The following is a 26,607-nucleotide window of genomic DNA, read 5'->3' as shown; positions in this document are numbered from 1 at the left end:
CTGCGAACACCTGTGCATGGGGCACATAGTAGGTCTCAGGAAGGGGTCGTTTCCTTCCTTCATTATGCAATGTTCAACCACGTGCACTTACTATGTGTGTGTGGGGGCATGAGGAATGAGGGGACACACAGTGAAGGGGACCAAGTCCTCTTGCCCGGGGAGGTTCCAGATTGTGGGAAGTCACCAAGAATGCTGATGCCAGGCAGAAAACGCCCCCCGAGGGACTGGGACGGCAGTGGGTGGGGGGTGAGAGGTCACCCTGGCTGGAGGCCAGCACACTCCTGGCCCCGTTCAACTGGAGTGCGGAAATTATCCCTGGGACGACTGTCCTATTACTTTCCCCCCACACCCCCTACAAACCCTTCCTCAGAGCAGTCTGTGAGGTCAGCGCACACCGAGACAGTCGCCTGTCCGACCCAGGCCCCCGCCCACCCCACGGGTTGCTGAGAGCTGAGGATGGAAGAGTTTGAGACCAGAAGAAGATGACCCAAGGGACTCGGGGACACACAGGGATCCTGATCTCCACAATCTACACAGGGGTCAGAGGGTGGCTCTGGAGTCATACCACCTGGATTCATCATTAACCAGCTGTGTAGCCCGGAACAAGTGACTCGACCTCTCTGTACTTCTGTTCCTCCCTTGCAGAATGGGGATGGTGTTACTAACCCCGCTCTCATATGTTCACACATTCACCCAACAGATGATTCATTGAACACCTACTATCTCTCACTCTGCAAACAAACATCATCCCCGTCCTTGTGGAGTGTACATTCTAGTGTGGGGTGAGTGGAAGACAGGCAATGAGAAATAAAGATATTTAAAAAGTAAGTTACACAGTATGTTTGAATGACAAAGCCAGGGAGAGGGGATGGGGAGAGCTGGAGAGAGGTGGGGGTGCAAATAAATAGGGGGAGCAGGCAAGGCTTCACTGAGGAGACGACGTTTGAGAAATACCCAAAGGAGGTGAGAGACTGACTGTGGGGAAGAGCATTCTGGGCAGAGGGAACAGCCTGTACAAAGGTCCTGAGGCAGAAGCAAGCCTCATGCGTTGGAGGAATATCAAGGAGTGGAATGAGCAGGGGCCAGGAGAGAGGTCAGAGGTTACGGTGTGGCTCCTGAGGGCCTGAAGGCCCCACTGGGGGCTTCAACTTTCCCTTGGTGTGCATGGGATGGCTGAGCAGATTCCCTTAGCTCCTGTGTATTGAGGACTTGCCTGGTATGTATGCAGTAAGCATTCAATCAATGGTGGCTCTTATCACTGTCATCTTCCCTTCCTCCTCCAATATGGGTTAAACTGTTTCCCCCTAAAAATTATGTTGAAGTCCTAAGTCCCTGACCTGTGAATGCGACCTTATTTGGAAATAGGGTCTCTGAAGCGGTAATCAAGCCAAAATGAGGTGCTAGATTAGGATGGGCCTCATCCGATGACTGACATCCTCATAAAAAGAAGAGAAGAGGCAGAGACACAGGGGCAGAGATTGCAGTGATGCAGCCACAAGCCCAGGAACACCTGGGGCCACCAGGAGCTAGAAGAGGCAAGGAAGGATTTTCCCCTGAAGACTTTGGAAGGAGCATGGCCCTGACAACACCTGATTTCTGACTTCTGGCCTCCAGAACTGCGGGAGAATAAACTTCTGTTGTTTTAAGCCACCCAGTTTATGGTACGTTGCTTTGGCAGCCCTGGGAAGTGAATAGACGCTCCCTTAGGGGTGAGGCTCCAAGGCCAAGGGTGTCCTGGTTAGTCCTGGAGCTCAGGGTCAACTGGGCCTTAGGCTGGCGGGCAGTCCCCACATGGGGGAAGCCAGCTCTCATCCATGGGCAGTGCCTGGTGGCCTTACCGCATGTCTGCAGCTCGGCGCTGATGCGGGCCTCTGCTGGGAACCCCGCCTGCCATAGGGCCTGGCTGTCGTGCTCACTCCAGCCAGAAAGCTCCAGGCGCCCATCGCGGTGATGGCAGCTCACAGAGTAGTTCAGAGACGTGGCCCCTGCCGAGACGCGTCCCGAATTCTCAAAGCCAGAGTCACTGTCGTGAACGTCCACGGAGACCTGGAATGACACCCAGGAGATGCTGGACCACCCTGCACAGAGAGCATCAGCCCAGCCCAGCTGGCACCAGCTCCTATAAACTCTGGGGTTTTGTACCACCCATGCCGCTGGGATGGGAAGAACCAGGACCCCTTCAAGGAAGCAGGTTGGAGGAACAACTGGGTTACACGTGGCCAACTACACGTGTGCCGTTTTGCTGGTGGCCAGGGGCTCTGCCTGCTGAGGAGTGACTGCTACCAGGTACAGCGTTCCCATCTGGGGCGATGAAAACGTTCTGAATTAGAGAGTAGTCGCACAAATTTATGAATGTACTAAATGCCCCTAAATTGTACACTTTAAAATAGTTCAAATGGTCAATACATAGTTTGCCACAATAATAAAAGTTAACAATAAAATTTTTTCAAAAAGTTAAAAATACACACCTTGGCCCTCAAAGGCCTTTGAGTTCGCAACCTCCCCACCATATGTACGTAAGTTAATCGCTGGAGCCACGACAGCACAGCAGCCATCACTGGCCGAACATGCAGTGCGTGGCAACAGGTGGCGAGGCCCCTCACTGCTTTATGTCACCCACTCTATAAAGTGGGAAGTGTCACTCCATCATTCAACGATGCTGACTGAGCACCTACTACATGCTGGGCCCTGTTAAACCTAGGGATACTGTCATGCACACGACAGACAGAAATGTCTGACCCCGTGGAGCTTAAACACCAGCAGTGGGAGACAGACCAGGACAGGGTCAAAGGCGTCACATGTCAAACAATGGGAAGATGATGGAGAAGAGGAAGCTGGGAAGAGGCTAGGGAGGGTGTGAAATAAGAAGAAAGATGTAGATATAGATGTCTCTGCCCCGGTTCCTGCTAATATTTGGTCTTTGACCCCAGTCCTGACACAGAGCCCCTGTACCCTTGTAAATTCTTGAGTGATGGGGGTGACAGGAGCATCTGACATGGAGCTCCTAAGTCCCTTAGAATTTCCTGGGTGATAGGAGAGTCTTTTGTGCTAATGAGGTGACTCTTGGGGGGCTTCTGGGTGGAGGCTGGTCAATCCAGGTTGACTTCAAGGGTTTGACTGCACGACTGGAAGGATGGACGAGGTGCCATTTGCCGAGATGGGGAGACGGGGAGGGGCAGGTCAGGGGTGTTGGCCTGTCTGGTTTGGAACAGACAAGTCGGAGGTGCCTGCCAGGCATCTGAGTGGAGATACAGCAGACAGGTGGGTCTACGGGTCTGGGGTTCAGTGGAGGGAGAAATGGGGGACATGGCAGTGCAGAGATGGCACTGGTGTGAGACTGGATGAGCCCACGAAGGGAGTGTGTGTGGAAAACGGGGAAAAAGAGGGCTGAGGACAAGCGCCAGGTCTGCTGGGAGCACGGGGAGCTCTGGAGGAGGAGAGTGTGTAACAGCCCCGGTTCACATGGCTGGGCAAGAAAAATGAGTATTAGCATCCCCAATTTCCAGATGAGGAGACTGAGGCTCAGAGGGAAGTCCAAACCTTGTTCTACCATCCCCTTGTCTCCGAGGTATTTCCAGAAAGGTTTGTTGAATGAATGAATGAATGAATGATTTCCACTATCACTGGTACTTGCTGAGGCTGACCTGCAGGCCCAGCTTGTCCTCCACCCACAGCGTCTGCAGTGTGGGGATGTTGTGCTGGAACGTGCAGTCTAGGGAGATGTGCTCCGGCCACCTAGTGAAGGTCAGCTCCTCAGACACCTGTCAGGGTGGATGACCGTGGGACTGGGGCCATTGGGCTGGGCCATCCCCACAGCCCCCAGTCCCCCAAGGCCCCGTCAGCAGAGCCCCCACCTGTCTGTCATCCACTCCAACCCGCAGGGTGTGTCTGTAGCTGGGCCCGAGCCTCTCGGTGGTCAGGTCCAGCAGGACGTGGGCTGGGAGGGCCAAGGGCTGAAGCAGGTTGTGTGTGAGCAGCAAGTTCACCTCCTGCTGGGTCTACAATAGAGCAAGAGAAACCAAGACTCGTGTGAGATATCATGAAGAGATATTTGTACACCCGTGTTCATAGCAGCACTCGTAACAATAGCCAAAGGGTGGAAGCAACCCAAGTGTCCACTGATGAATAAACGGATCAACAAAATCTGGTCCATCCACCCAAAGCAATGCTATTCAGCCTTAAAAAGGAAGGAAAGCAATAGAGCTCGGGGGAGGGGAAAATGAGGAGTTATTGTTTAGTGGGTATAGAGTTTCAGTTTTGCTAGATGAAAAGAGTTCTGGAGATGGATGGTGGTGATGTTTGCACAAAAATGTGAACATACTTAATACCGCTGAACTGTGTACTAAAAACGGTTAAGATGGTAAATTCTGTTATGCATATTTACACCACAATAGAAACAGTTTTAAAATAAAACAAAAACACGTATGTGATTAATAAAATAATATACAATAAGAAACTGGACACTGCCCAAGTGCTAATGGATAGGATAGATAGATGAATTGTGATAGAGGCACACCATGGAATACTATACAGCAGTGAAAAAGGATAACCAACACAGAGTGGGTGAATCTCACAAACATAATGTCGAACAAAACAAGGCAGATGCAAAAGGGAGCACGCTGTGTGCTTCCATGAACATGACATTAAAGAAGTCGTATGAACGGTGGCTCCTGGGGAGTTAGGAAGGGGAAAGGACAGCTGAGGGACTTCTCCTTGGAAGCCTCATTCCTCTACTCATGGACCTTGATGCTCTCATATGCCAGGGTCCTCTTTGGAGCTCCGCGGGTATCCAAATGCTTCTCCTCGGGCCTCGGGGGCACATGGCCTCAGCACCCCTTCCCAGGCCACCCTGGGTACCCCACCCATCCACACCCTCACCTCGGTGGTATTGAGAATGAGCAGCCCCCGTAGTGTGTTGGCATCCATGGTGACCAGCACCTGGGCGTCCACAGCCATGGAGTTCACCATGATGTAGCCAGAGCCATCCACTCGACCCGGGACCCCCAGGGCCTGGAGGGGTTTAAGGAGATGGAAGCAGGGCTTCTTAACTAGGGTGGGGTCCCAAGTGGGCATCAGGGAGGGGTGCTATAATCCCCCTTGAACTGACCACAAAATGGGGCATGTGCCCATGAAAGTCTCTACAGGAGAGGGTTTGTGACTTTGATCAGGTTCCCAGAGTGCCCAAGGTCCCCACATCGGTGGCCCTGCACAGTTCAACGAGCTTCCCCCACCCCCTTCCACCTCCCCAAACTACGAGGATCGCATCTTTATACCCAAGAGAACCACATCCTGTGAAACCAACTGGCCAAGAGTCTTCCAACCACTGGCAGCTGCGAACGTGCATCTCCCCACCTCTCCTCCCCGATCCCCTCCGCCTTCCCAGGCGTACAGAACTCAAACACCTGCTCCCAAGAGGCAGACGGGAGCCTGTCCAGGAAGCAGCCTGCAAGGCTGGCCCACGTGGGCAACTCTCTCTGCTGATCCCGCAAGCACATCCCAGAGCACGTCGGCGGTGTGGTTTCATCTAATCCTGAGAGAGGAGGAGGCCTTTGCACCCCGTTTATGATGATGAAACTGAAGCCCAGGGAGGAACAGTGATTTGCTCAAGGTCACCAGAGACGGGGCAGAATTGCCATTCAGAGTCTGGCGCTTCCTGGCCTCAAAGGCGGCCTTCCCAGCACCCAGGTCGGCTGCCCAACTCTTCCTGTCTGACACAGCGTTTGACTCTGGTAACCCTTCCCTCCTCTTGGAGTCCTTTCCTCCCCAGCCTTCTCCCTTGGGGTTTCTCCTCCTCTTGGCCTGTTCTTCTTGGTACCCTTGGCCACTTCCTTCTCATCCCTCCAGCTCTGCAGCCTGAGTGCTTAGTCTCCACCTACCCCACAGCCATGTCAGCCAGTCTGTGGCTTTAAATGTGACCACCTAGAGGTGGAGCCCTCCAGTCCAGACCACAGCCGACCTCCCGACTCGAGAGCTGCCCCCAACATCTCCACTTGAGCGTTTAAGAGCCCTGTCAAATTTAACACATCCAAAATAGGCCTGGAGTTGGTGACACCACTTCCCCAACCCTCCTCCTCCATCCACCATTCTCCCCACTCGGAGAACAGCAGCCCCAGACCTCTCATCATGTACGACAAAAGCACAGTCGCCATCCACTCCCCTCTTTTTCTCACACCCACATGCAATTTCTATCCAGTCCTCTGTGATGGATCCTGAATCCAAGTGTGCTCCCACCCCATGGGCTTTTTATAAAACAGGAGTCAGCAAACAATGGCCCACAGGCCACATCCAGCCCACTGCCTGTTGTAAATAAAGCCTTATTGGAACACAAACATGCCCACATAGTGCATATTGTCTATGGAGCTTTGTACTACAAGAGCAGCACCCAGCAGTTACAACAGCAGCTGAGCGGCCTGCAAAGCCAAAGATATTTACTATATGAACTTTTATAGAGATGGGTTGCTGACCCCAGTCCTAGAGAATGCCCTTCCCTCTCCAGCCCTGCCTCAGGGCCTTTGCACTGGCCATACTTAGAATACCCTTTCCCCAGACACAAAACAATGCTACTCCCTCCTCTCCTTCAAGTCTGTGCTCAAACGTCATCCTGTCTTTGGGGCCAATCTTGACCGACTATAAAATTGCAATATCTGCCCTGTTTTTTACGCCCCCCCTTTCCCACTTTCTCTCTCCCCTTAGCCCTCACCACTGTGTGATACACTCCACAGTTCAGTGATTTATTCTGGGGGTTGCCAGTCTGCCCCAGGCAGGCATTCATATCTGCTTTGTTTATGGGCGTATGTCCAGGGCACAGAGGAGCTCCTCAATAAGTATCTGAGGAGTCCATCCCTCCAGGGTTCACCCGATCTCTCTGCTTTGGGCAGTGGTCAAAAAGGAGGCCCCTGTCCTGTCCCCTGGAGACTCTGGTGCCCACCCCTCCTGCTCACCCCTGGCACACCTACCTGCAGGGCCTCGCAGGAGCTCTCGGACAGCACCCGCCATTGCAGCCAGGGGTCCAGCTGCAGCTCGCCGCTGCCCCAAAGCTCGCAGGCCCCCGCGTGCAGCTCCAGGCCCAGCTGGTGTCCGGCCTCCCACCCAAGCTGGACGGTCAGCGAGGTCTCTGGGGGAATGGAGTGCAGTGAAAGCAGCGTGTGCCTCATCTTCGCTCGAAGTGTGGCCTCGGATGGGTGCAGGGTCACCGCCAAGGTCAGGGAGGCAGTCTGGCCGGCCGCTGCGAGGACCCCTGAAGCTTCCGCTTCCCTACCTGAGGCCTGCAGGGAGCCACTGAGCTGCAGCCCTGCTGGGAGGCCCAGGCCCTGCAGGGCCGCAGAGAGCGGGGTCAGAAGGTGGTCCCACATCAGGAGTGACCCTGATTCTCCATCTTCTACCCTCTTACCCCTCCAGCCCTGCCTACCAACTCGTGGCCCTCCCCCATTACGGTAACGACAAACTGCAGCAGCAATCGTGATACACAACAATTGCCCACCGTAGGACACTTGGTACGTGCACAGCCTCCTGCTGAGTAACTCACAAGAATGTTCTCTCTTCACCCTATCTGATGGCTCTGAAATGGGTAGGTAATAGCCCCATATTACAGATGGGAAAACTGAAGCTCAAAGAGGCGAAGTCATTGTCCAGGGTCGTATAGCTAGTAAGTAGCAGAGCCAAGGTTTGAACCTGATCTGTCTTCAGTCTATGCTTCAGACTGGGGCTGGTTCAATTTAAATTAAAAGAAAGTAAAAGAAAGAATTCAGGTTCTTCTGTAGCACTAGTGAACCCATTTTAAGCTACACATGGCTGGCAGCTCCTGTCCTGGATATCAAATAATGAAACATTTCCATCATCATAGAAAGTTCTAGTGGGCAGACCTGCTTTATCCCGTGATGCATGACTGTCTCATGGCCCAATCCTGTGTTGACCTGATTAACACTGACAGAGCATCCGTGGGCACCCAGCCCTATGCTCAGGGATGCCGAGTGGACCAGACCCTGTCTCTGTGCCCAGGAAGCTCCGTCAGGAGACAGGGGAGTGACCTGTCCCACTGAGACGAGGGCACCAGTCCTCTCTGCTGACCCAGACTCCAGCGTCAGGGATTCCCCTCCCCCAAACATCACAGGACAATTCTCAGACCATCTCTCAGCTCAGATAAAACCCAGCCTGTGGTTTTTAACAGGTTATGAAACCAAGATGTGACTGTTCCCCACTGTCAGCTGAGGACAGCTTCCCTCATTCCCTTCCTGCCCTCAGAATTTTACTAAGAAGACAGAATTTTATAAGAGTTTATATTCAGAATTTATATTCTGAATCTGTGGTCCTTTAGTTTCACAGCGTGCCTCTAATCTCTCCCAGCCTCGATTTCCTCATCTGCCGAATGGGAATGCGGGATTAGTGATAAGAGGAACCAAGTATCCAACAGGGTTTTTGGGAAATAGTAGCTGGGGTCTTGGGAAGCCCCTGGACGGGAGTGTCAGCCAGGCTCAGGTCTCACGCTGACAGGGGCTCTGGAAGCTGCCTCTCCAGTCACTTTGCTGGCCCGCCATACTTACCTCCAGCAGCGGGCAGCCCGGCTCAGTGGCCAGTGTCCATGTGCTATGGTTCTCAGCTTGCTGCTCCAGCACACCCCGCAGCTGGCACGGCCCCATCCGGAGGGCCAGGGAGCCACGGCTGGTGTGGGGGCCGGGCCGGGCAGTCAGGCTGATGGCGCTCCCGGGCGGCAGGCCCAGGCGACCCAGAAGGGGCAGGGAGTGGGTCAGGTGCCCCAGGGCAGAAGGCTGGGCCCCACAGGTACGGGCCAGCTGCAGGTGGGCGTCTCCGTGGTCACTGCGGAGGCCTGCGGCCAGGTCGAATTCACAGGGTCCCCAGCTCAGGCGGCCCTCGGAGTGCAGGGCCTGTGGGATTCCAGTTGCCTGGAATATGGGGAAAATTGTCAGATATAGGGGCAGCTCCAGAAGCCAAGGTGGGGGAGCTGGAGACGGGCCTGGGTGCAAAGAGGGCAGCGGTGGACCCACAGCCTGAACTCTATCAGCACCTCCCTCTGCAAGGTCACTGATACCAAGGGTATCCCATGGAGAGGTTCGGGCTCAAGTTCTGGCTCCACCACTAACTCGGTTGTTCCAAACTGCAACCTCAGCTTACCCATCTCTAAAATGGGAGTTGATTTATAGCATCATAAGTTGCTGGGAGATGTGAGAAAGTTAATACTTGTGAGCCCAGAGCCAGGCACCCAGAAAGCACCGGCTACTGGAAATACATCACTAACATCAATGTTCCCTGGCTGGAGGGCAGACACCTTAAGCAACTCGCTCCCCTGGGGCCCAGGACGCACCCCACATGGGGGCAGGGACCCGAGATGGGAATGAAAGGAGGGGTACAAGCAGCCCCTCCTCCCAGGGCTGAGGGGGCCTCAGAGGGCACTCAGCGCACGTAACGGCTGCTGCTTCGTACTCTTCTCGTTCTCGCTCCCGGAGCCTCAACCCCAGGAACGGGGCAAGTGAGATGTGAGGACAGAATCAACTTGAGCCCCAGAAAGGAAGGGAACCGGTGTCTCAGGAAGGCCCTTTGCAAAAGGGGAGAAAATTCAGTTCTGGTCCCATTTTTGGCTCAAAGCTTTGTAGTCAACGAGTCCCCCAATTCAAGTGACAACGGCAAAAAAAGACTAAAGTTTCTCATGCTGAGTGCAGAGCTGGGCATGCAGCAGGCGGTTAAGAACTTGTGGAGGGAGGTGGGAACCTACGTTGACCGGTGGGGTGGGGGCTTACCTCCAGCAGGGGGCAGTGATTCACCAGGGCCAGGGTCCAGTTGCGTGTGGTGTTGGCCTCTGTCCTGACGTCCCCATGGGCAGTTAGGGTGCATGGGCCCAGGGCCACCTCCAGCTGGGCCCTGGGGGGTTCGTCTCCCCCAACGGACACTCGGATGTGGTTGTCGGGGGGTACCCCCAGCGCTTGAAGTGGAGGCCATGTGTGCTGGAGGCTGGTGTCCAGGCAGGCATGGCGGCCACAGGCTGTGTGGACGTGGGCCCGGGCGAAAGTGTCCCCAGAAGATACCTGAGCCGCCAGGCTGGCCCCAAAGGCGTGGACCAGGAAGGAGCCATTCAAGGTAAGCACAGCTGGATTCTGCCACCAAGAAAGGCAAGGTGAGCCCGAGCGGGTGTCCCTACAACACCCCACCAAGCGTGTCCACCGCCTGCCTGTCCACAGGTGGTCAAGGGAGCCCCCATCCCCCAGGGGCACCCACCACCACCCCTTAACAGGTGATGCTCAGGTGAAGCACTTCTCTCTGAAGAGCTGAAACCGGCCTCCCAGGGAGTCAAGAAATTCGACCGTTCAGAGCACTTTAGGGCCCCTGATGCCCGCTCCCCCGCTCCCCATGAGGCCTCTGGGTCCTCCCTCCTGGTTCCTCCTCTCTTTTCCATAATGGAACCTCGGGCCTCTCAACCTCTCTGGTCTGGACACGTCCCGCTTAACGCCTCGAATGGAAGTCACTGCATCTCTAAGTAGTGTACCTGGGGGTCCTGGAGTGTCTGCACGCCCGTGACAGAACCAGGAGCTGCTCTCAGCCCTTTCCTGTCACCCAGTGCTCATCTGTCCACCTGGGGTGGGGACAGCACCACTGACGACAGGGTGAATGCACGTATCACCCCCACCACAGCTAAATGGAGGCCACAGAGGAGCCACGGAGCTCGGGGTGGCCGCCCGCGGGGCACAGCCCACGGATTCTCCCACCTGGACGTTGCTGACCTGCTCTAGGACTAAGGAATGCCCAATTTCCAGCCCTTTCCTGGAATTCCAGGCCACGGCTCTCGGAGGGAAGGGCCGTCCATTCATGGCTCTTGTCCTAACCTTCCCACTCAGTTAGTCTTTGCCGAAGTCACCCTCGCGCCCCAGCCCTGAGTCTTTCTCACAGGTGTAGCTGCTAACTCCACGTGCCCCCTCGGTCTTAGGTTTCCTCTGGGGGGAGGCAGCCCATCTGTCTAGCTCATTAAGACCCTTTCAATCCTCATCCTCAATTCTCTTGGCTAACCCTCCTGCCATTCAGGCCACTGTGTGACCTTGGGAAGGTGACTTCACCTCCCTGAGCCTCAGTTTCCACATCTGTAAAATGAGATCATGATTCCCTGGTAGCTGAAACGATGCCAAAAGAGAAGATACCAAATTGAGATGGCACCTGACATGCGCTGGCCCATTTCATGCTCGACAGTGTAAGGTAGGTGTTGCCACCTGCAGTTTACTGATGACGAGGCTGAGGCTCAGAGAGGTTAACGCCTATCTAAAAGTCACACAGCAGGTGAGTGGCAGGTCTGGGCAGGAAGTTGTGTTGGTCTGATTTTCTGGTCCCTATACTGGGTGGAGCTGCTACCACTGCCAAGCTGGAGGCATGAAAGTACTGCATCTTTTACGCTCACAGAGGTGAAGCTGGCAGAAACAGTCCTCCCAAGGAGGCCATGTTCCCTCTATCTGGACAGCCAGGCGGTGAGCCCATAGCACCAGCTCCCAGGACCCCCAGGCAGTGCCCCAGGCCAGATACCCTGCAGCATCCACTCAGCACCTCCAGGCTCATGTCTGCCTGGTCCCGGAGCAGATCCTCAGGAGCAGAAAAACCTCTGTCCTCCTCCTCCCCCAGGCCATCCTCAGGGCTGTGCTCACTGGCTGGCCCCCCAGAGCCAACTGGACTGAGAGCTCAGCTGAGCCAGGCCTACCACAAGCTGCCCACCCAGCTGCCCACAGGGCAGCACTGACAAGGTCTGCAGGCAACCCCAGTGGCCGCCCCATGTCCAGTTCACCCACAGCTCTTGGCCCAGGAGCCACAGGGCCCCGCTGGAGATCAGGGAGTCCAGGCCTTGTGCTCAGGTCTCCCAGCCATGCCTTGCCTTCGAAGGAGAGGACCTACTATCCACCTGCACCCTGGCCCGGGAGAGCTCGGAGCTACTTAAGCTGTGCTGTGCCCCAGCCTGGGCAGCATGTGTGCCTGTGAGCCCCACGGTCTGTCTCCCTCGAAAGACCCAGATATGCCTGTCACCAGCCCAGCTCCCCGTGGCAGAGGCTGGCTTGAAACACTTGGATTCTGGGTCACTGTCTAAGTGTGCTTACAGAAGGAACCACCCATCTGCTGTCAGGTTGGGCTGGGTCCCCTCAGGGCTGGGAGCCCAGATGCATGTTACTGGGGACGTGAAGGGCTTGGAGGAGGGGACCATGTGGGTCGGCCTGGCAGTGGCCACAGGCCCTAAGCCATCCAGCAGGCAGCCCCCGGTGCTCAGCCTGTGCCCACCCCAGCCCCCCGGAGGCAGACCACCATCTCCCACCCTGCCTTGCCTGTGACAGAGACCCTTGTACCTCGTGAGGCCACCCAGTGACGTCCCCCCAGCAGAGCCCTGACAGCTGGGCGGGCGAAGCGTCTCCACAGCAGTTGACCTAGGGAGACAAGCAGGGTGGGTAGGGGGCATGTGTAGGCATGAGGTGTCTCTCCCCGATCTTAACCCTGGACAGAGTACTGAGATACAGCTTGACCCCATCTTCCTTTGTGAAGGCCTCCCTGGGAAGATAACCCCCAAAGAGAGGTTTGTGCAGACCTAAGTGCTAACCCACAGAATCGTCAAAAACAGAAGTAACCAGAAAAAAACAGAAGTAACCTGAGTGCCAGGTTCTAACTGGTTCCTCGTCTGATCCTCAAGGTAAACGTGGGAGGCAGGGACTATTAACAGTCCCATTTTGCGGACGAGAGCACTGAGGCACAGAAAGAGTAAGCAACTGGACTAAAGCTGCACAACTGGTAAGTGATGAAGCAGGCTGGATTCGGGCCGCATGGCTGGCTCGCTCACCCTGACACTCGGACACGTTGGATGGTTTAGCCACACCTGTGCCAGGCCCAGAGGTGGTTTCCTGCCTTTTGTTCTTGAGAACAATGCAAAAGACAGCTGTGTGTGTGTTTCCTTGTCTAGTGTTCCGGGTTTCTCCAGGGGAGGTAACCAGGAACACGAGCTGAAGGGTGAGAGTCTCAGCAGTTTTCATTTTACTAGATAGACCCAGAGTGCCTCTGAGGGAGCTGCCTCAAATACACTTCCATTTATGAGGGCAGGGGAGGGAGCGTTGACTGAGGGACAGGAGGACAAGTGGACAGAAGACAGAGAAGAAGAGTAGAAGGCAGGGTGGGGAGGAAGGAAGGGAGGGTGGATGGATGGGAGGAGAGGGTGGGAGGAAAGGAGAAAGTATGGATGGGAACGGAGGATGGGAAATTTGGTGAGAGGCTGGGAGGGAAGGTGGGAGGGGCTGGGACGGTGAGAGGGGCAAGCTGGTGGGAGGGGCTAGGGAGGTGGGAGGGGCAAGCTGGTGGGAGCTGGGAAGGTGACTAGAGAAGTTGCATAGGCAGTGGGCCCCGCCCAAATGGGGACTTTGGGTCATTTACCTGGAGCCTTGAGAGGCCGTGGTGCAGCCCCAGGGCCAGCCCCCAGCGGCCGCCGGCTCCCCTCCTCTGCAGGGCTACATGAAGCTGATCGCCATCCACGTTCACCACCAGCGCGACCGCCAGACTGGGTCCCACGCTCTGGGAGAAGCAAAGCTGTGGGTGTCTCTCAGGCCCACTGCCCCCACGGGGCCCGGGCCCAGCCCCCTCACCCACCTGCAAGTGCCCGCGGCCGTCCACGGAGAAGGGGAGGCCCCAGTGCCTGAGGCCGGGCACCGCGTGGCCAAGGCTGGCACGGAGCCGGCTGCCTAGGGCGCTGGTGACCGGGCCCTCCAGGTCAAGGGCAGCAGCCAGCTGACGCTCTGCAGTACGCAGCATCACATGCACTGAGAGGCTGGAAGCCAGGCGGCTGTGCAGTAGGAGCATCTCTGCCTGGGAGGGGAGTCCTGGGGATGAGAGGGACCAGGAGATGGTACACAACACGGGAGCCAGAACGGGGTCACTGACAGCCCTCCTTCTCTCTGGAGGGTCCCCTGAGCCCTGAGGTAGACAAAACCCCCAGCTCCCACCTACTACCTACAATGGCCACACCTAGCAAGTGATAGGCCCCGTGTCCCCTTTGGATTCCTGCCTCCCCAAAGACAGGGCATGGGCTCTCAGAAAGCACGAGGGGAACAGGGGTCTGATCCTGTGCTCTCCTCTTGTTGCTGCACCTTTGGGCCCCCCCAGGTCCCATGGAAATGTCCCCAAGAAGCTAGAGCTGGGGGTGTCCAAGCTATTTCTTAACCTCAGTGCCGAGAACATCCTGGAGGCCCTGCTAGACCAGGCTTCCAAGCTGGAGAAGCCAGACTGGGGGCGGGGAGTCCTGGGGGAGGGGCCAGTGGCAGGGGCGCCTGCCTCCAGTTTGGAGGTGTGTCTGTACTGGGTAGCAACCAGTGTTCTGGCTGAATAACAGCCCAGGGAAGATGGAGGCACTGGGGGAAGCTGGTAGGGGGAGGAAATAGAGCTGGAAGGTGGGTTTGGGGACTGGGGGCTCCTTTAACTCCCTAGGCTTCAGGCCCTGGGAGTCTTTGGGGGAGGAAGCCATTGGGCCCTATCCACCCCTCCTACCTGCCTCACTCAAGGTGTTGATGTTGTGACTCAGTGTGACCGAGAGCTGGCCGTGCCCAGGGCCCCAGATGCAGACTCCACCCAGAGCTAGGCTGGCCGTGTCAGCATGGAGGCTGGCCTGGCCCTCAAGGCTCCCCGTCTGGGCCTGCAGTCGCCCCCTCAGCTGGAGCTCTCCTGGCAAGGCCTGGCTGCCATTCTGGACAAGGATGCAGGTCACACTGTGCACACTGGTGCCGTTCCCTGCCTTCTCATGCTTGTCCCGCAAGAGGAATCCCAGCACAGCTGAGTCGGCAGTGACCTTGATGGTACCTGCAGAGGATGGAAGAGAACCCATACAAAGAAGGGGGTCAGCCCAGGGGACTAGGCTGCTTTGGGAAGGAAGGCAAAGAATCCTGGGGCAGGAAGTTCCTAGATCCATGATAAAATTCTAATTCATGTCGGAGAGAGCATATCTGGGAAATGGACCAAATTAAACCGCCTCTCCTGCAGGATGCTCCGAGGACCAAGCAAGCTAATTCACAAATAAAAGAGCTTTGGCCAAAAAGCAGCAAACCTGATAAGGCGTGTCTGTTAATACCAGTGCTGAATCCTGCTCAGGAGAGTCACAGATCAAAGTGATAGAAAGCCCCCATTTTACAGACAACAAAACTGAGACCCAGAAAGCCTCAAGGGGTCCAACCTGGAATTCTACGGAGAGAAAAATTGCTCAGAGGTCTCTTCCACCCACTTGAGAAAAAGATTCCACACCCTTAAGCTAGTCCCACACACCCTTAAGCTAGTCCCATTCCAATACATAACTCATGCATTTAGAGAAATTCTTGCTTTTATCAGAGCCATTTACATCTCCTGACCCCACTGGGCTCCAGTAGGGTCTTGACGTGGTTCAAGTGCCCTTATACCTCTCTCCTTTCATTCAAGGTTTGACTCGGGGGTCAACACCTCCAAGAAGCCTTGCTTGGCCTTTCTGCACCCCCAAGCTGGGTTAGACACCCTTGTTCCGTGCTACCAGACATAGAGCTCTTGATAACCTCTATCACAGAGTCCAGAGCACTTTCTGTACAGATGGAAATTTCTCGCAGAATCTTGAAATCATCGTTTTACAAATTCCTTACATTTTAGGGCCCTATGTCACCACGCCCTACAAGATGTTAACCAGTGTGAAATAATGTCAATGGAACAGTGTGGAATCGAGGAATAGACCCATACACAAATTGTCAACTGATTTTTGACAAAAGTGCAAAGGTAACTAACCGGGAAAAGGATAGTCTTTTTAATAAATATGCTGAATTGTTTGGAAATCCACATGTGAAAAAACTACCGTGAACTTTACCCATACATATACACAAATTAATTCAAAATTAACCATATAAGAAAAGGGAACCCTCCTACACTGTTGGTGAAAATGTAAACTGGTGCAGCCATTATGGAGAACAGTAAGGAGGTTCTTGAAAAATATAAAAATAGAGTTACCATATGATCCAGCAATTCCACTCCTGGGCATATATCCAGGAAAGATGAAAATTCTAATTCGAAAAGATACAGGCACCCCAATGTTCATTGCAACAGTATTTACGATAGCCAAGACATGGAAGCAACCTAAGTGTCCATCAATAGATGAACGCATAAAGAAGATGTGGTACATATATACAATGGAATATTAGCCATAAAAAAAGAATGAAATATGCTATCTGCAACAGCATGGATGGACCTGGAGATTATCCACATTATATTAAGTTAATTAAGTCAGACAGAGAAAGACAAATGTCATAGGATATTGCTTATATGCGGAATCTAAGAAAAAAAGATACAAACGAACTTATTTACAAAACTTATTTACAAAACAGACTTAGAGAACGAACTTATGGTTACCAGGGGGGGAGGGTGGGGGAGGGATAGATTGGGAGTTTGGAATTGACAGGTACACACTACTATATTTAAAATAGATTATCAACAAGGACCTACTGTATAGCACAAGGAACTCTGCTCAATATTCTGTAATAACCTAAATGGGAAAAGAATTTGAAAAAGAATAGATACGTGTATATGCTTAACTGAATCACTTTGCTGTGCACCTGAAACTGACACAACATTGTTAATATGCTCCAATATAAAATTAAATTTTAAAAAAATAAATAAAAGAAAAGATACATGCACCCCAATGCTCATAGCAGCCTTATTTACAAAAGCCAAGTCATGTAGGCAACCTAAGTGCTCATCAACAGATGAATGGATAAAGAAGATGTGGTATAACAGACGTAGAGGACAAACATATGGACACCAAGGGGGGAAAGTGGCAGGGGTGGTGGTGGTGGTGTGATGAATTGGGAGATTGGGATTGACATGTATACACTGATGTGTATAAAATAGATAACTAATAAGAACCTGCTGTATAAAAAAATAAATAAAATAAAATTCAAAACCCCCCAAAAAAAAAGATGTGGTACAGATATGCAATGGAATATTACTCAACCATAAAAAAGAATAAAATATGCCATTGCAGCAGCATGGATGGACCTGGAGATTATCATACTAAGTGAAGTGAGTCAGAGAAAGACAAATATCAATATCATATGAGAGCACTTATATGTGGAATCTAAAATATGACTCAAATGAACGTATCTACAAAACAGAAGCAGACTCACAGACATAGAAAACAAACTTATGGTTACCAAAGGGGAAAGGGTGAAGGAGGGATAAATTAGGAATTTGGGATTAACAGATACACACTACTGTATATAAAACAGATAAACAACAAGGTCCTGCTATATAGCACAGGAAACTGTATTCCATATCTTGTAATAACCTATAATGGAAGACAATCTGAAAAAGAATATATATATATATATATTCTATACACTTGAAATTAACGCAACATTGGAAATCAACTGTACTTCAATAATAAATAAATAAAATTAACCACAGACCAAAATTTAAAACCTAATATCATAACACTTCTAGAAAAAAAATATGAGAGAAAAATTTGTGGCCTCAGCCAAATATTTCTTATATGACATCAAAAGCATGATTCACAAAAGAAAAAAATGATAAATCAGACTTCATCAAAATTTAAAACCTCCACTTTTCAAAAGACACCATTAAAAAAATAAAAAGACAGATCAGGAGAAGATATTTTAAAACCCCTATCTGATAAAGGACTTGTATAAATGGTTCCCTAATTCAATAATAAAAAACAAGCCACTTGATTTTTTAAATGGGCAAAAGGTTTGAATAGACACTTCACCAAAAAAGATTTACAAGTGGCAAATAAGCCAATGAAAAGATGTTCGACAAAATTAGTCATTAGGGAAATGCAAATTAAAACCAAAATGAGATACAACTACAAAAACAATTCGACTGATTCAAACAAACAAACAAAACACCCAAAGCCAAAAACTGCCAGTACAGATTGCTAGCGAGGATGCAGAGCAACTAGAACGCTCACACATTGCTGGTGGGAATGCAGAGCAACTAGAATGCTCACACATCGCTGGTGGGAATGGACAATGGTGCTGCTACTCTGGAAACAGTCCGGCAGTTTCCTATAAACATATACTTGCCATACAACCCAGCAATCCCACTCCTAGGTATTCACCCAAGAGAAATGAAACCATATGTTCCCACAAAAACCTATAGACCAATGATTATTGAAGCTTTATTCATAATTGGAAATTACGGGAAACAACTCAAATATCCTTCAGCTGTGAATGGATAAACTGCAGTATATCCATAGAATAGAATATTACTCACCAGTAAAAAGGAAAAAGAACTACTGATACATACAACTTTGATGAACCTCAACCACATTATGTTGGGCAAAAGATCCCATACTCAAAGCTTACGTGTTGTATGATTCCATTTCATGTGACATCCTGGAATAGCCCAAACCATAGGGACAGACAACATCTCAGTGGTTGCCAGGGACAGGGGGTGGGGGAAAGGCTGATGACAATGAGCAGCAGGAAGGAAATTTTTGGGGTGACGGAACTATTCTGTATCAGGACTGTGTTGGTGGGTACACAACTGTGAGTTTATCAAAACTTGAAGGGGTTTTCCCCATATGTAAATTGTACCCCAAGAAATTATACCTCAATAATTGCCTTCAAAAATGTGGGCCTCCCTGGTGGCGCAGTGGTTGAGAGTCCGCCTGCTGATGCAGGGGACACGGGTTCGTGCCCCGGTCCGGGAGGATCCCACATGCCGCGGAGCGGCTGGGCCTGTGAGCCGTGGCCACTGAGCCAGTGCGTCCGGAGCCTGTGCTCTACAGCGGGAGAGGCCACAACAGTGAGAGGTTCCCGTACCGAAAGAAAAAAAAAAAAAAAAAAGAAGCAATGTGGGACTTCCCTGGTGGTCCAGTGGTTAAGACTCCACCCTTCCACTGCAGGGGGCACGGGTTCAATCCCTGGTCAGGGAACTAAGATCCCACATGCTACATGGCATGGCCAAAAAAAAAAGAAGCAATGTGTGTTAAGAGATCAGCAAGAGGGTCTGTTAGTTATCAGCTGCAAATGATAAACTTCAGAAAGATGAAGGGGAGACCATCAGTGTAACTCAAAGTAAACTTGAGAAGAACAGCACGCTGCTTGATTGTATTTAAATTTTTTCAAACCCATGTCATTTGATCTTTAGACAGGTATTTTATTATGCAATTTGGTTTTGCCACAATTTAACCAATTAGGAATTAGGAGGGTCAGTGTTAATATTAAGATTAGAGAATGATACTATTCCCCCAAGGTAGGTGGGAAAGCAGAGTCTTTAGATTCTGAAACACAGGGCCCTGGACAGATGTCCAGCTAGGGTGCTACGGTCAAGGATGCTTGGGCAAAAGATCCCATTTTGTATAATTCTGACTTTTGGAAACTTGTTAATGTTTCACATAATCGAAAACTAAATGCACAAAATCAATAAAGATAGGGAGAACCTGAAAATGGAATACAAACCAGTGAACCAATTGTACTTCGAATGATTTACAACATCACACAGGGTGGGTGGGAGATTAACTCCAACTAACATTTAAACACCGTGTTTGCGGACTTTCCTAGCGCAGTGGATAAGACTCCACACTCCCAATGCAGGGGGCCCAGGTTCGACCCCAGGTCAGGGAACTAGATCCCACATGCACGCCACAACTAAGAGTTCTCATGCCACAACTAAGGAGCCCGCCTGCTGCAACTAAGGAGCCTGTGTGCCGCAACTAAGATCCGGCACAACGAAATAAATAAATAAATAATATTTAAAAATAAATAAACACCGTGTTTAGATTTATACCCTCAGGCCAAAGACAAGAAGAACTCTAAACAAATATTGAATTCTAGTTAAAAGGGTTTATTTCCTCAAAGGTATGGGTTAGTAATTCTGACTACTTTCTATGTATCCTAGGGCTGAAGAAATAACTAAATATGTTGTGAATAATTGGAGCCAGGTTTCTTACTGTTGAAGAAGGGAATAAGAAATATGAAAAGGGGGAAGAAACAGAATGAGCTTTTTGATGATGGACTGGAATTAAGGACTAATGGTTGTAAACTTATTTATCTGTAGATAGACAGATATAGGTGTGTGTGCATGTATGTACACATACATATGTTTTCTTGGTCTGTCCATTGAGAAGGCCTAGAAAGACAGATACTTCAGTAGGAGTAAATACACCTAGAACCCAGATCTTAGTTTCTAAATACCGTTTCACACAAAAAGGAACCAGGAATCCTTGGAGAAATGACTTATTCCATCTCAGGGAAAATACAACATGAGATTGAAACATCTTCTTGGTCATAAAGGAAGGAAGTGGTCAAGGAATGATAGGGACATGTCAAAAGGACACAGGAGGAGTTCTATTTCCATTAATGGTGGAGACACTTAAATGGACCAACCCTCCCAAGGTAACAATTGTACACTCTGGACAAAATATATGAAACAGTTACCTGAAGTGGCTGGAGACTGACCATAAACAGGCAGACAGTGGAGGGGAGTTAAAACTTGAAGGAAAGGACCAGCAATAGTTGAGTTGTGTGTTTTTACTCTTTTTTGGTGCCATGCAGGGTGAAGAAAACTCACACAGAAATCTATGGTCTTACTGATTAAAGAATCAAAGAACAGAGTTCAAGGTGACAATAGCAAATGGAAAGTGAAGTGGGAAATTCCAGAGAGAGCCACATGGGGGAATCCCAAATTCTACCTATAAACTCTCTCCAAAGCTAATCCTTGAACTTCACAAGGGTGGTACAGACTCCAAGCAGACCAGCTAAGATAAAAGAGCTGAAAATTATTTCCACTGCAGCCCACCAGAGGAAAGACAGAGTTTGGATTTTGAGCCCAGCCAAGTTAACTGCATGCTAAAATTTTAAAAAATAACAATACTCTTTAGAGAAATATAAAAGAATCAGAGTCTTAACATCATTCAAAATGTCTAGAATACAATCTCAAATTACTAGACATACAAAGAAACAGGAAAATGTAACCTATATTTAAGAGAAAGGGCAATCATCAAGGGAGATCAACCCCAAGATGACCTAGACATTGGAACTAGCAGGTAAGGATTTTAAAACAGCTCTTACAACCATGCTCAAAAATATAAGGAAAATATAAATTAATAAAAAGAGCCTAGTGGTGATTTTAGAACTAAATAAAATACATAAAATCTGTGATTGAAAAGAAATTATTGGATGGTCTTAACATTTTTATTGGCTGGTGTTTGGAGAAGAAAGATTAAAGAGCCAGTGAACTGGAAGATAGATAGATAGATATCTGAAGAAAAGAGAAAAAAGACTAAAAAGGTCAACAGAGCCTCAGAGATCTGTGGAACAATATAGAAACTTCTAAAGCACATGCATTAGAAATCCCAGGAGGAGAGGACAATGAGAATGGGACAGAAAGAAATCTTTGAAGAAGTAAATATGAAAAACTTCTAAATGTGTTAAGAGATATACATATGCATTTTTAAAATATCCTTCAAGAATCAGGGCAAAATAGAACATTTTCAAATAAATGAAAACTAAGGGAGTTCATTGTTGTAAGCCAGACTTACAAGAAATGCGAAAGGTGATCCTTTTTTTTTTTTTAAATTTTTATTGGAGTATAGCTGCTTTACAATGTTGTGTTAGTTTCTATAAAGGTGATTCTTTATACTGAAGAGAAATGATACCAGAAACTCTAAGTAGAATGTGAAAGAACATACAGAAACATATATGAAAGAGCAACAGATAAATTAACACTGAGTTCTAAAATTTTTTAAAAATCAGCCAAAAGAAGGCAAAAAAAGGGTAACATAGGAACAAAAAAATATATGGGAAAGTAGAAAACAAAACAACAAAATAGTAGACCCAAATCTAATCATATCAATAATTACATTAAAGATAAATCAAGTAAATACCATAATTAAAAGGCAGAGAGGGCTTCCCTGGTGGCGCAGTGGTTGAGAGTCCGCCTGCTGATGCAGGGGACACGGGTTCGTGCCCTGGTCCGGGAAGATCCCACATGCCGCGGAGCGGCTGGGCCCGTGAGCCATGGCCGCTGAGCCTGCGCGTCCGGAGCCTGTGCTCCGCAACGGGAGAGGCCACAACAGTGAGAGGCCCGCGTACAGCAAAAAAAAAAAAAAAAAGGCAGAGATTGTCAGACTAGAAATAAAAGCAAAATCCAACTGCATGTGGGCTACAAGAAACGTACCTCAAATATAGGAAATATATATTTGAAAGAAAAAGCATGGAAAAATATATACAGTACAAATTCCAATAAAAAACAAAAGTGGCAACGTTAATATCAGACAAAACAGACTTCAAGACAAAGAACTGCGTGAGAGATAAACAGTCCACTTCACAATGATAAACAGGTCAATTCATCAAGAATGCATAACAATCACATTTGCTTATGCACCTAATACTAGTACATCAACATACATGAAGCAAAAAAAGACTGAATGAAAGCAAGAAATAGAGAAATCCACATAGTTGGAGAGTTTAACACACTTCTCTCATTAATTGATACAATAACAAGACAAAAAAGGTCGGTAAAGATGTATAGCAGAGCAATACAACCAAGGACCTTGACTTAACATTTATAGAACATGACACCCAACAACAGCAGAATACCAATTCTTTTTAAGTGCATAAGGTATGTTCACAAGATAGATATAGACTGGCCCATAAAACAAGTCACAACAAATTTTAAAAGACTTATCCTACAGAAGAGATCCTCTGATCACAATGAAATTAAATATTAAAAAGCTATCTAGAAAAATCTCAAATATTTGGATATTAAGCAACATACTTCAAATACATGGGTCAAAGAAGAAATCACAAGTTTGAAAATATTTCAAAATAAATGATAATGAAAACACATGACATAAAAATTTGTGGGATGCAGCTAAAGGAACTTAAGAGGAAAATGTATGGTTTTATATGCTTATATTAGAAAAGAAAAAAGGTCTACAAATCAATGGCTTGAGGATCTGCCATAAATAAACTATAAAAAAAGAGCAAAAGGGTCTTCCCTGGTGCCTCAGTGGTTAAGAATCCGCCTGCCAATGCAGGGGACACAGGTTCGAGCCCTGGTCTGGGAAGATCCCACATGCCGCGGAGCAACTAAGCACATATGCCACAACTACTGAGCCCGCGCTCTCTAGGGCCTGCGAGCCACAACTACTGAGCCCACGAGCCACAACTACTGAAGCCTGCGTACTCTACAGCCCATTCTCTGCAACAAGAGAAGCCAGCGCAATGAGAAGCACTCTCACCTCAACAGAGTAGCCCCCACTCGCCGCAACTAGAGAAAGCCCACGTGCAGCAATGAAGACCCAACACAGCCAAAAATAAATAAACTTATTAAAAAAAGAAGAGTAAAGTAAACCCAAATTAAGTGTAAGAAAGGAAATAATAGAGATAATGGCTGAAATCAGTGGAATTGAAAAGAGACAAGAGAGAAAATTAACAGATCCAAAATTTGGTTCTTTGAAATGATTAACAAAATTGATGAAATCCAAGTTAGACTAATAAGGAAGAGAGAGAAGAAACACAAGTAACAACTATTAGTGATGAAAGCAAGGGTATCACTATAGATCTTGCATACATGAAAAGGATTATAATACATATAATGAACAACTATGCCAATAAATTTTACTACTTAGTGGAGATGGACAAATTCCTTGAAAAATATAACTTACACAAACTGACACATGATGAAATAGAAAATCTGAATAGCTTTATATATCTATTCATTTTCAAAAAAAAAAAATTTCCACAGAGAAAAGTCCAGATGGCTTCTCTCCTAGAGTCCATCAGACAATTACGGGAGCATTCACACTAATCTTATATAAACTCTTTCAGAAAATAGAAGGGAAGAAAGTACTTCCCAACTTGTTTTATGAAGTTAGCATACAAAGGGGAAAAATGCTTAACAGTGAAGAAACTTCGTAGACATTACCTTAATCAAGTGATCAAGACTGATGTCACCAGTAGCACTGGGACAAAATGACATCAGGTGGTATTCTGCCAACGAGGCTTTTTTGAAAATAGTCATGAGGAAGCATCTAACAAACCCCAAATGAGGGACAGTCTACAAACTTTGAAATATAATCATGAAAGAGAAAGAAATACAGAGGAACTGATCCAGAATAAAAGAGACCAAAGAAACAATACGACTAAATGTAATGCACAATTCAGGATTTTCTTTTACTATAAGGGACATTAATGGGATAACTGGCAGAATCTGAATAAGGTTTGTAGATAACAGCCTTATATAAATGTTAATTTTCTGATTTTGAGAACTGTATTGTAGAATGTAGGAGAATGTCTATTTTTAGGAAATAAACATTGAACTATTTAGGGGTGAAGAACTATCATGTCTGCAGCTTAGTACAAAACAGTTCAAGAATAAAAAATTTTAGGGACTTCCCTGGCAGTCCAGTGGTTAAGACTCTGTGCTTCCATTGCAGGGGGCGCAGGTTCGATCCCTGGTGGGGGAACTAAGATCCCGCATGCCGCATGGCTTGGAAAAAAAAAAACTTATATGCAAATAATAATGTCTTATACACACACACACACACACACACACACACACACATAGAGGGAGACAGAAAAACAGACAAAGAGAGAGAATAAAAATGATAAAGCAATTGTGATAAATGTCAATAATTGGTGAAGCTAGGTAAAGAGCCTATGGGATTCCTTGTAATATTCTTGCCACTTTTCTGTAAGCCTGAAATCATATCAAAATAAAAAGTATTAAATGTAGCCACTCTGAAAAACAATATGGAAATTCCTCAAAACGTTAAAAATTGAACTACCATATGATCCAGCAAATCCACTCCTGGGTATTTATCTGAAGAAAATGAAAACAGTAATTAGAAAAGATATATGCACCCTTACGTTCATTGCAGCATTATTTACAATAGCCAAGATATGGAAGCAACCTAACTGCCCATTGATAGATGAATGGATAAAGAAGATGTAGTGTGTGTGTATGTCTATATATATATATATATATATATATATATATATATATATATATAAAATGGAATACTACTCAGCCATAAGAAGAATGAAATCTTGCCATTTCCGACAACATGGATGGTCCTAGAGGGTATTATGCTAAGTGAAATAAGTCAGACAGAGAAGGAAAAAAACTGTATGATTTCACTTATATGTTGAATCTTAAAAAAAGAAACAAATAAGCCAACAAACATAAAATGGAAACTGAGTCACAGATTCAGAGAACAAACAGGTGGTTGCCAGAGGGGAGGTCGGGGGGGAGGAAGAGAGAAATAGGTGAGAGATTAAGAGGCACAAACTCCCAGCTGCGAGATAAATGAGTCACGGGTCTAAAATGCACAATGTGGGGAACAGAGTCAATAACTGTGCAATATCTTTGTATGGTGACATATCATAATTAGACTTATCGTGATCAGTTTGAAACACAGAAATATTGAGTCACTATGTTGTGTAACAGGAATTAACACAGTGTTGTACTTCAATTGTACTTCAAAATTATACTTCAAAAACAAACTCATAGAAAAAGAGATGACTCTTCAATAAATGGTGCTGGAAAAACTGGACAGCTACATGTAGAAGAATGAAATTAGAACATTCTCTAACACCATATACAAAAATAAACTCAAAATGGATTAAAGACCTAAATGTAAGACCAGAAACCATAAAACCCCTAGAGGAAAACACAGGCAGAACACTCTTTGACATAAATCGTATCAACAGCAATATTTCTTTGGATCTGTCTCCTAAAGCAAAGGAAATAAAAGCAAAAACAAACAAATGGGACCTAATTAAACTTAAAAGCTTTTGCACAGCAAATGAAACCATCGACAAAACAAAAAGACAACCTACTGAATGGGAGAAAATGTTTGCAAATGAGACGACTGATAAGGGGCTAATATCCAAAACATATAAATAGCCCATATAACTCAACATCAAAAAAACCCCCCAAACCCACAAACAACCCGAGTAAAAAATGGACAGACATTTTTCCAAAGAGGACATGCAGATGGCCAACAGGCACATGAAAAAGATGCTCAACATCATTAACCATCAGGGAAATGCAAATTAAAACCACAATGGATATCACCTCGCATCTGTCAGAATGGCTATCACCAAAAAGAACAAATAACAAATGTTGGCGAGGACATGGAGAAAAGGGAACCCTCGTACATTGTTGGTGGGAATGTAAATTGGTGCAGCCACTATGGAAAACAGTATGAAGGTTTCTCAAAAAACTAAAAATAGAATGACAATATGACCCAGCAATTCCACTCCTGGGTATATATCCAAAAAAATGAAAACACTAATTCGAAAAGATACATGCACCTCAATGATCATAGCAGCGCTATTTACAATGGCCAGGATATGGAAGCAATTCATCCATCAACAGATGAATGAATAAAGAAGATGTAGTATATATATACAGTGGAACACTACCCAGCCATAAAAAAGTAATGAAATTTTGCAATTTCCAGCAACATGGATGGACTTGGAGGGTATTATGCTAAGTGAAGTAAGTCAGACAGAGAAAGACAAATACTGTAATGATATCACCTATACGTGGAATCTAAAAATTAAACAAACTAGTGAATATAACAAAAAAGAAACAGACTCACAGATATAGAGAACAAAC

The 26,607-nt window shown here is 47.9% G+C and overlaps 1 protein-coding gene across 1 annotated transcript in view; it reads right to left on the bottom strand.

The window, feature by feature from the left end:
* APOLTP (apolipoprotein lipid transfer particle homolog) overlaps window positions 1–26,607 on the bottom strand; it is a 154,050-nt gene that overhangs the window by 40,377 nt on the left and 87,066 nt on the right. The window contains exons 39-47 of the mRNA XM_089895399.1: window positions 14,500–14,808; window positions 13,393–13,835; window positions 9,753–10,106; window positions 8,541–8,900; window positions 6,957–7,310; window positions 4,879–5,010; window positions 3,855–3,998; window positions 3,645–3,761; window positions 1,839–2,046 (exon numbers count right to left, since the gene is read on the bottom strand). Coding sequence (XP_089751525.1) covers window positions 1,839–2,046; window positions 3,645–3,761; window positions 3,855–3,998; window positions 4,879–5,010; window positions 6,957–7,310; window positions 8,541–8,900; window positions 9,753–10,106; window positions 13,393–13,835; window positions 14,500–14,808 — 2,421 coding nt within the window. The remainder of the gene's footprint in view (window positions 1–1,838; window positions 2,047–3,644; window positions 3,762–3,854; window positions 3,999–4,878; window positions 5,011–6,956; window positions 7,311–8,540; window positions 8,901–9,752; window positions 10,107–13,392; window positions 13,836–14,499; window positions 14,809–26,607) is intronic.

This window comes from Delphinapterus leucas, chromosome 15, assembly GCF_059928025.1.
Source record: "Delphinapterus leucas isolate spDelLeu-1000000601 "Yukka" chromosome 15, BTC_Dleu_Yukka2, whole genome shotgun sequence".
NCBI lineage: Eukaryota > Metazoa > Chordata > Mammalia > Artiodactyla > Monodontidae > Delphinapterus > Delphinapterus leucas.
This window is presented reverse-complemented; position numbering and strand designations above follow the sequence as displayed.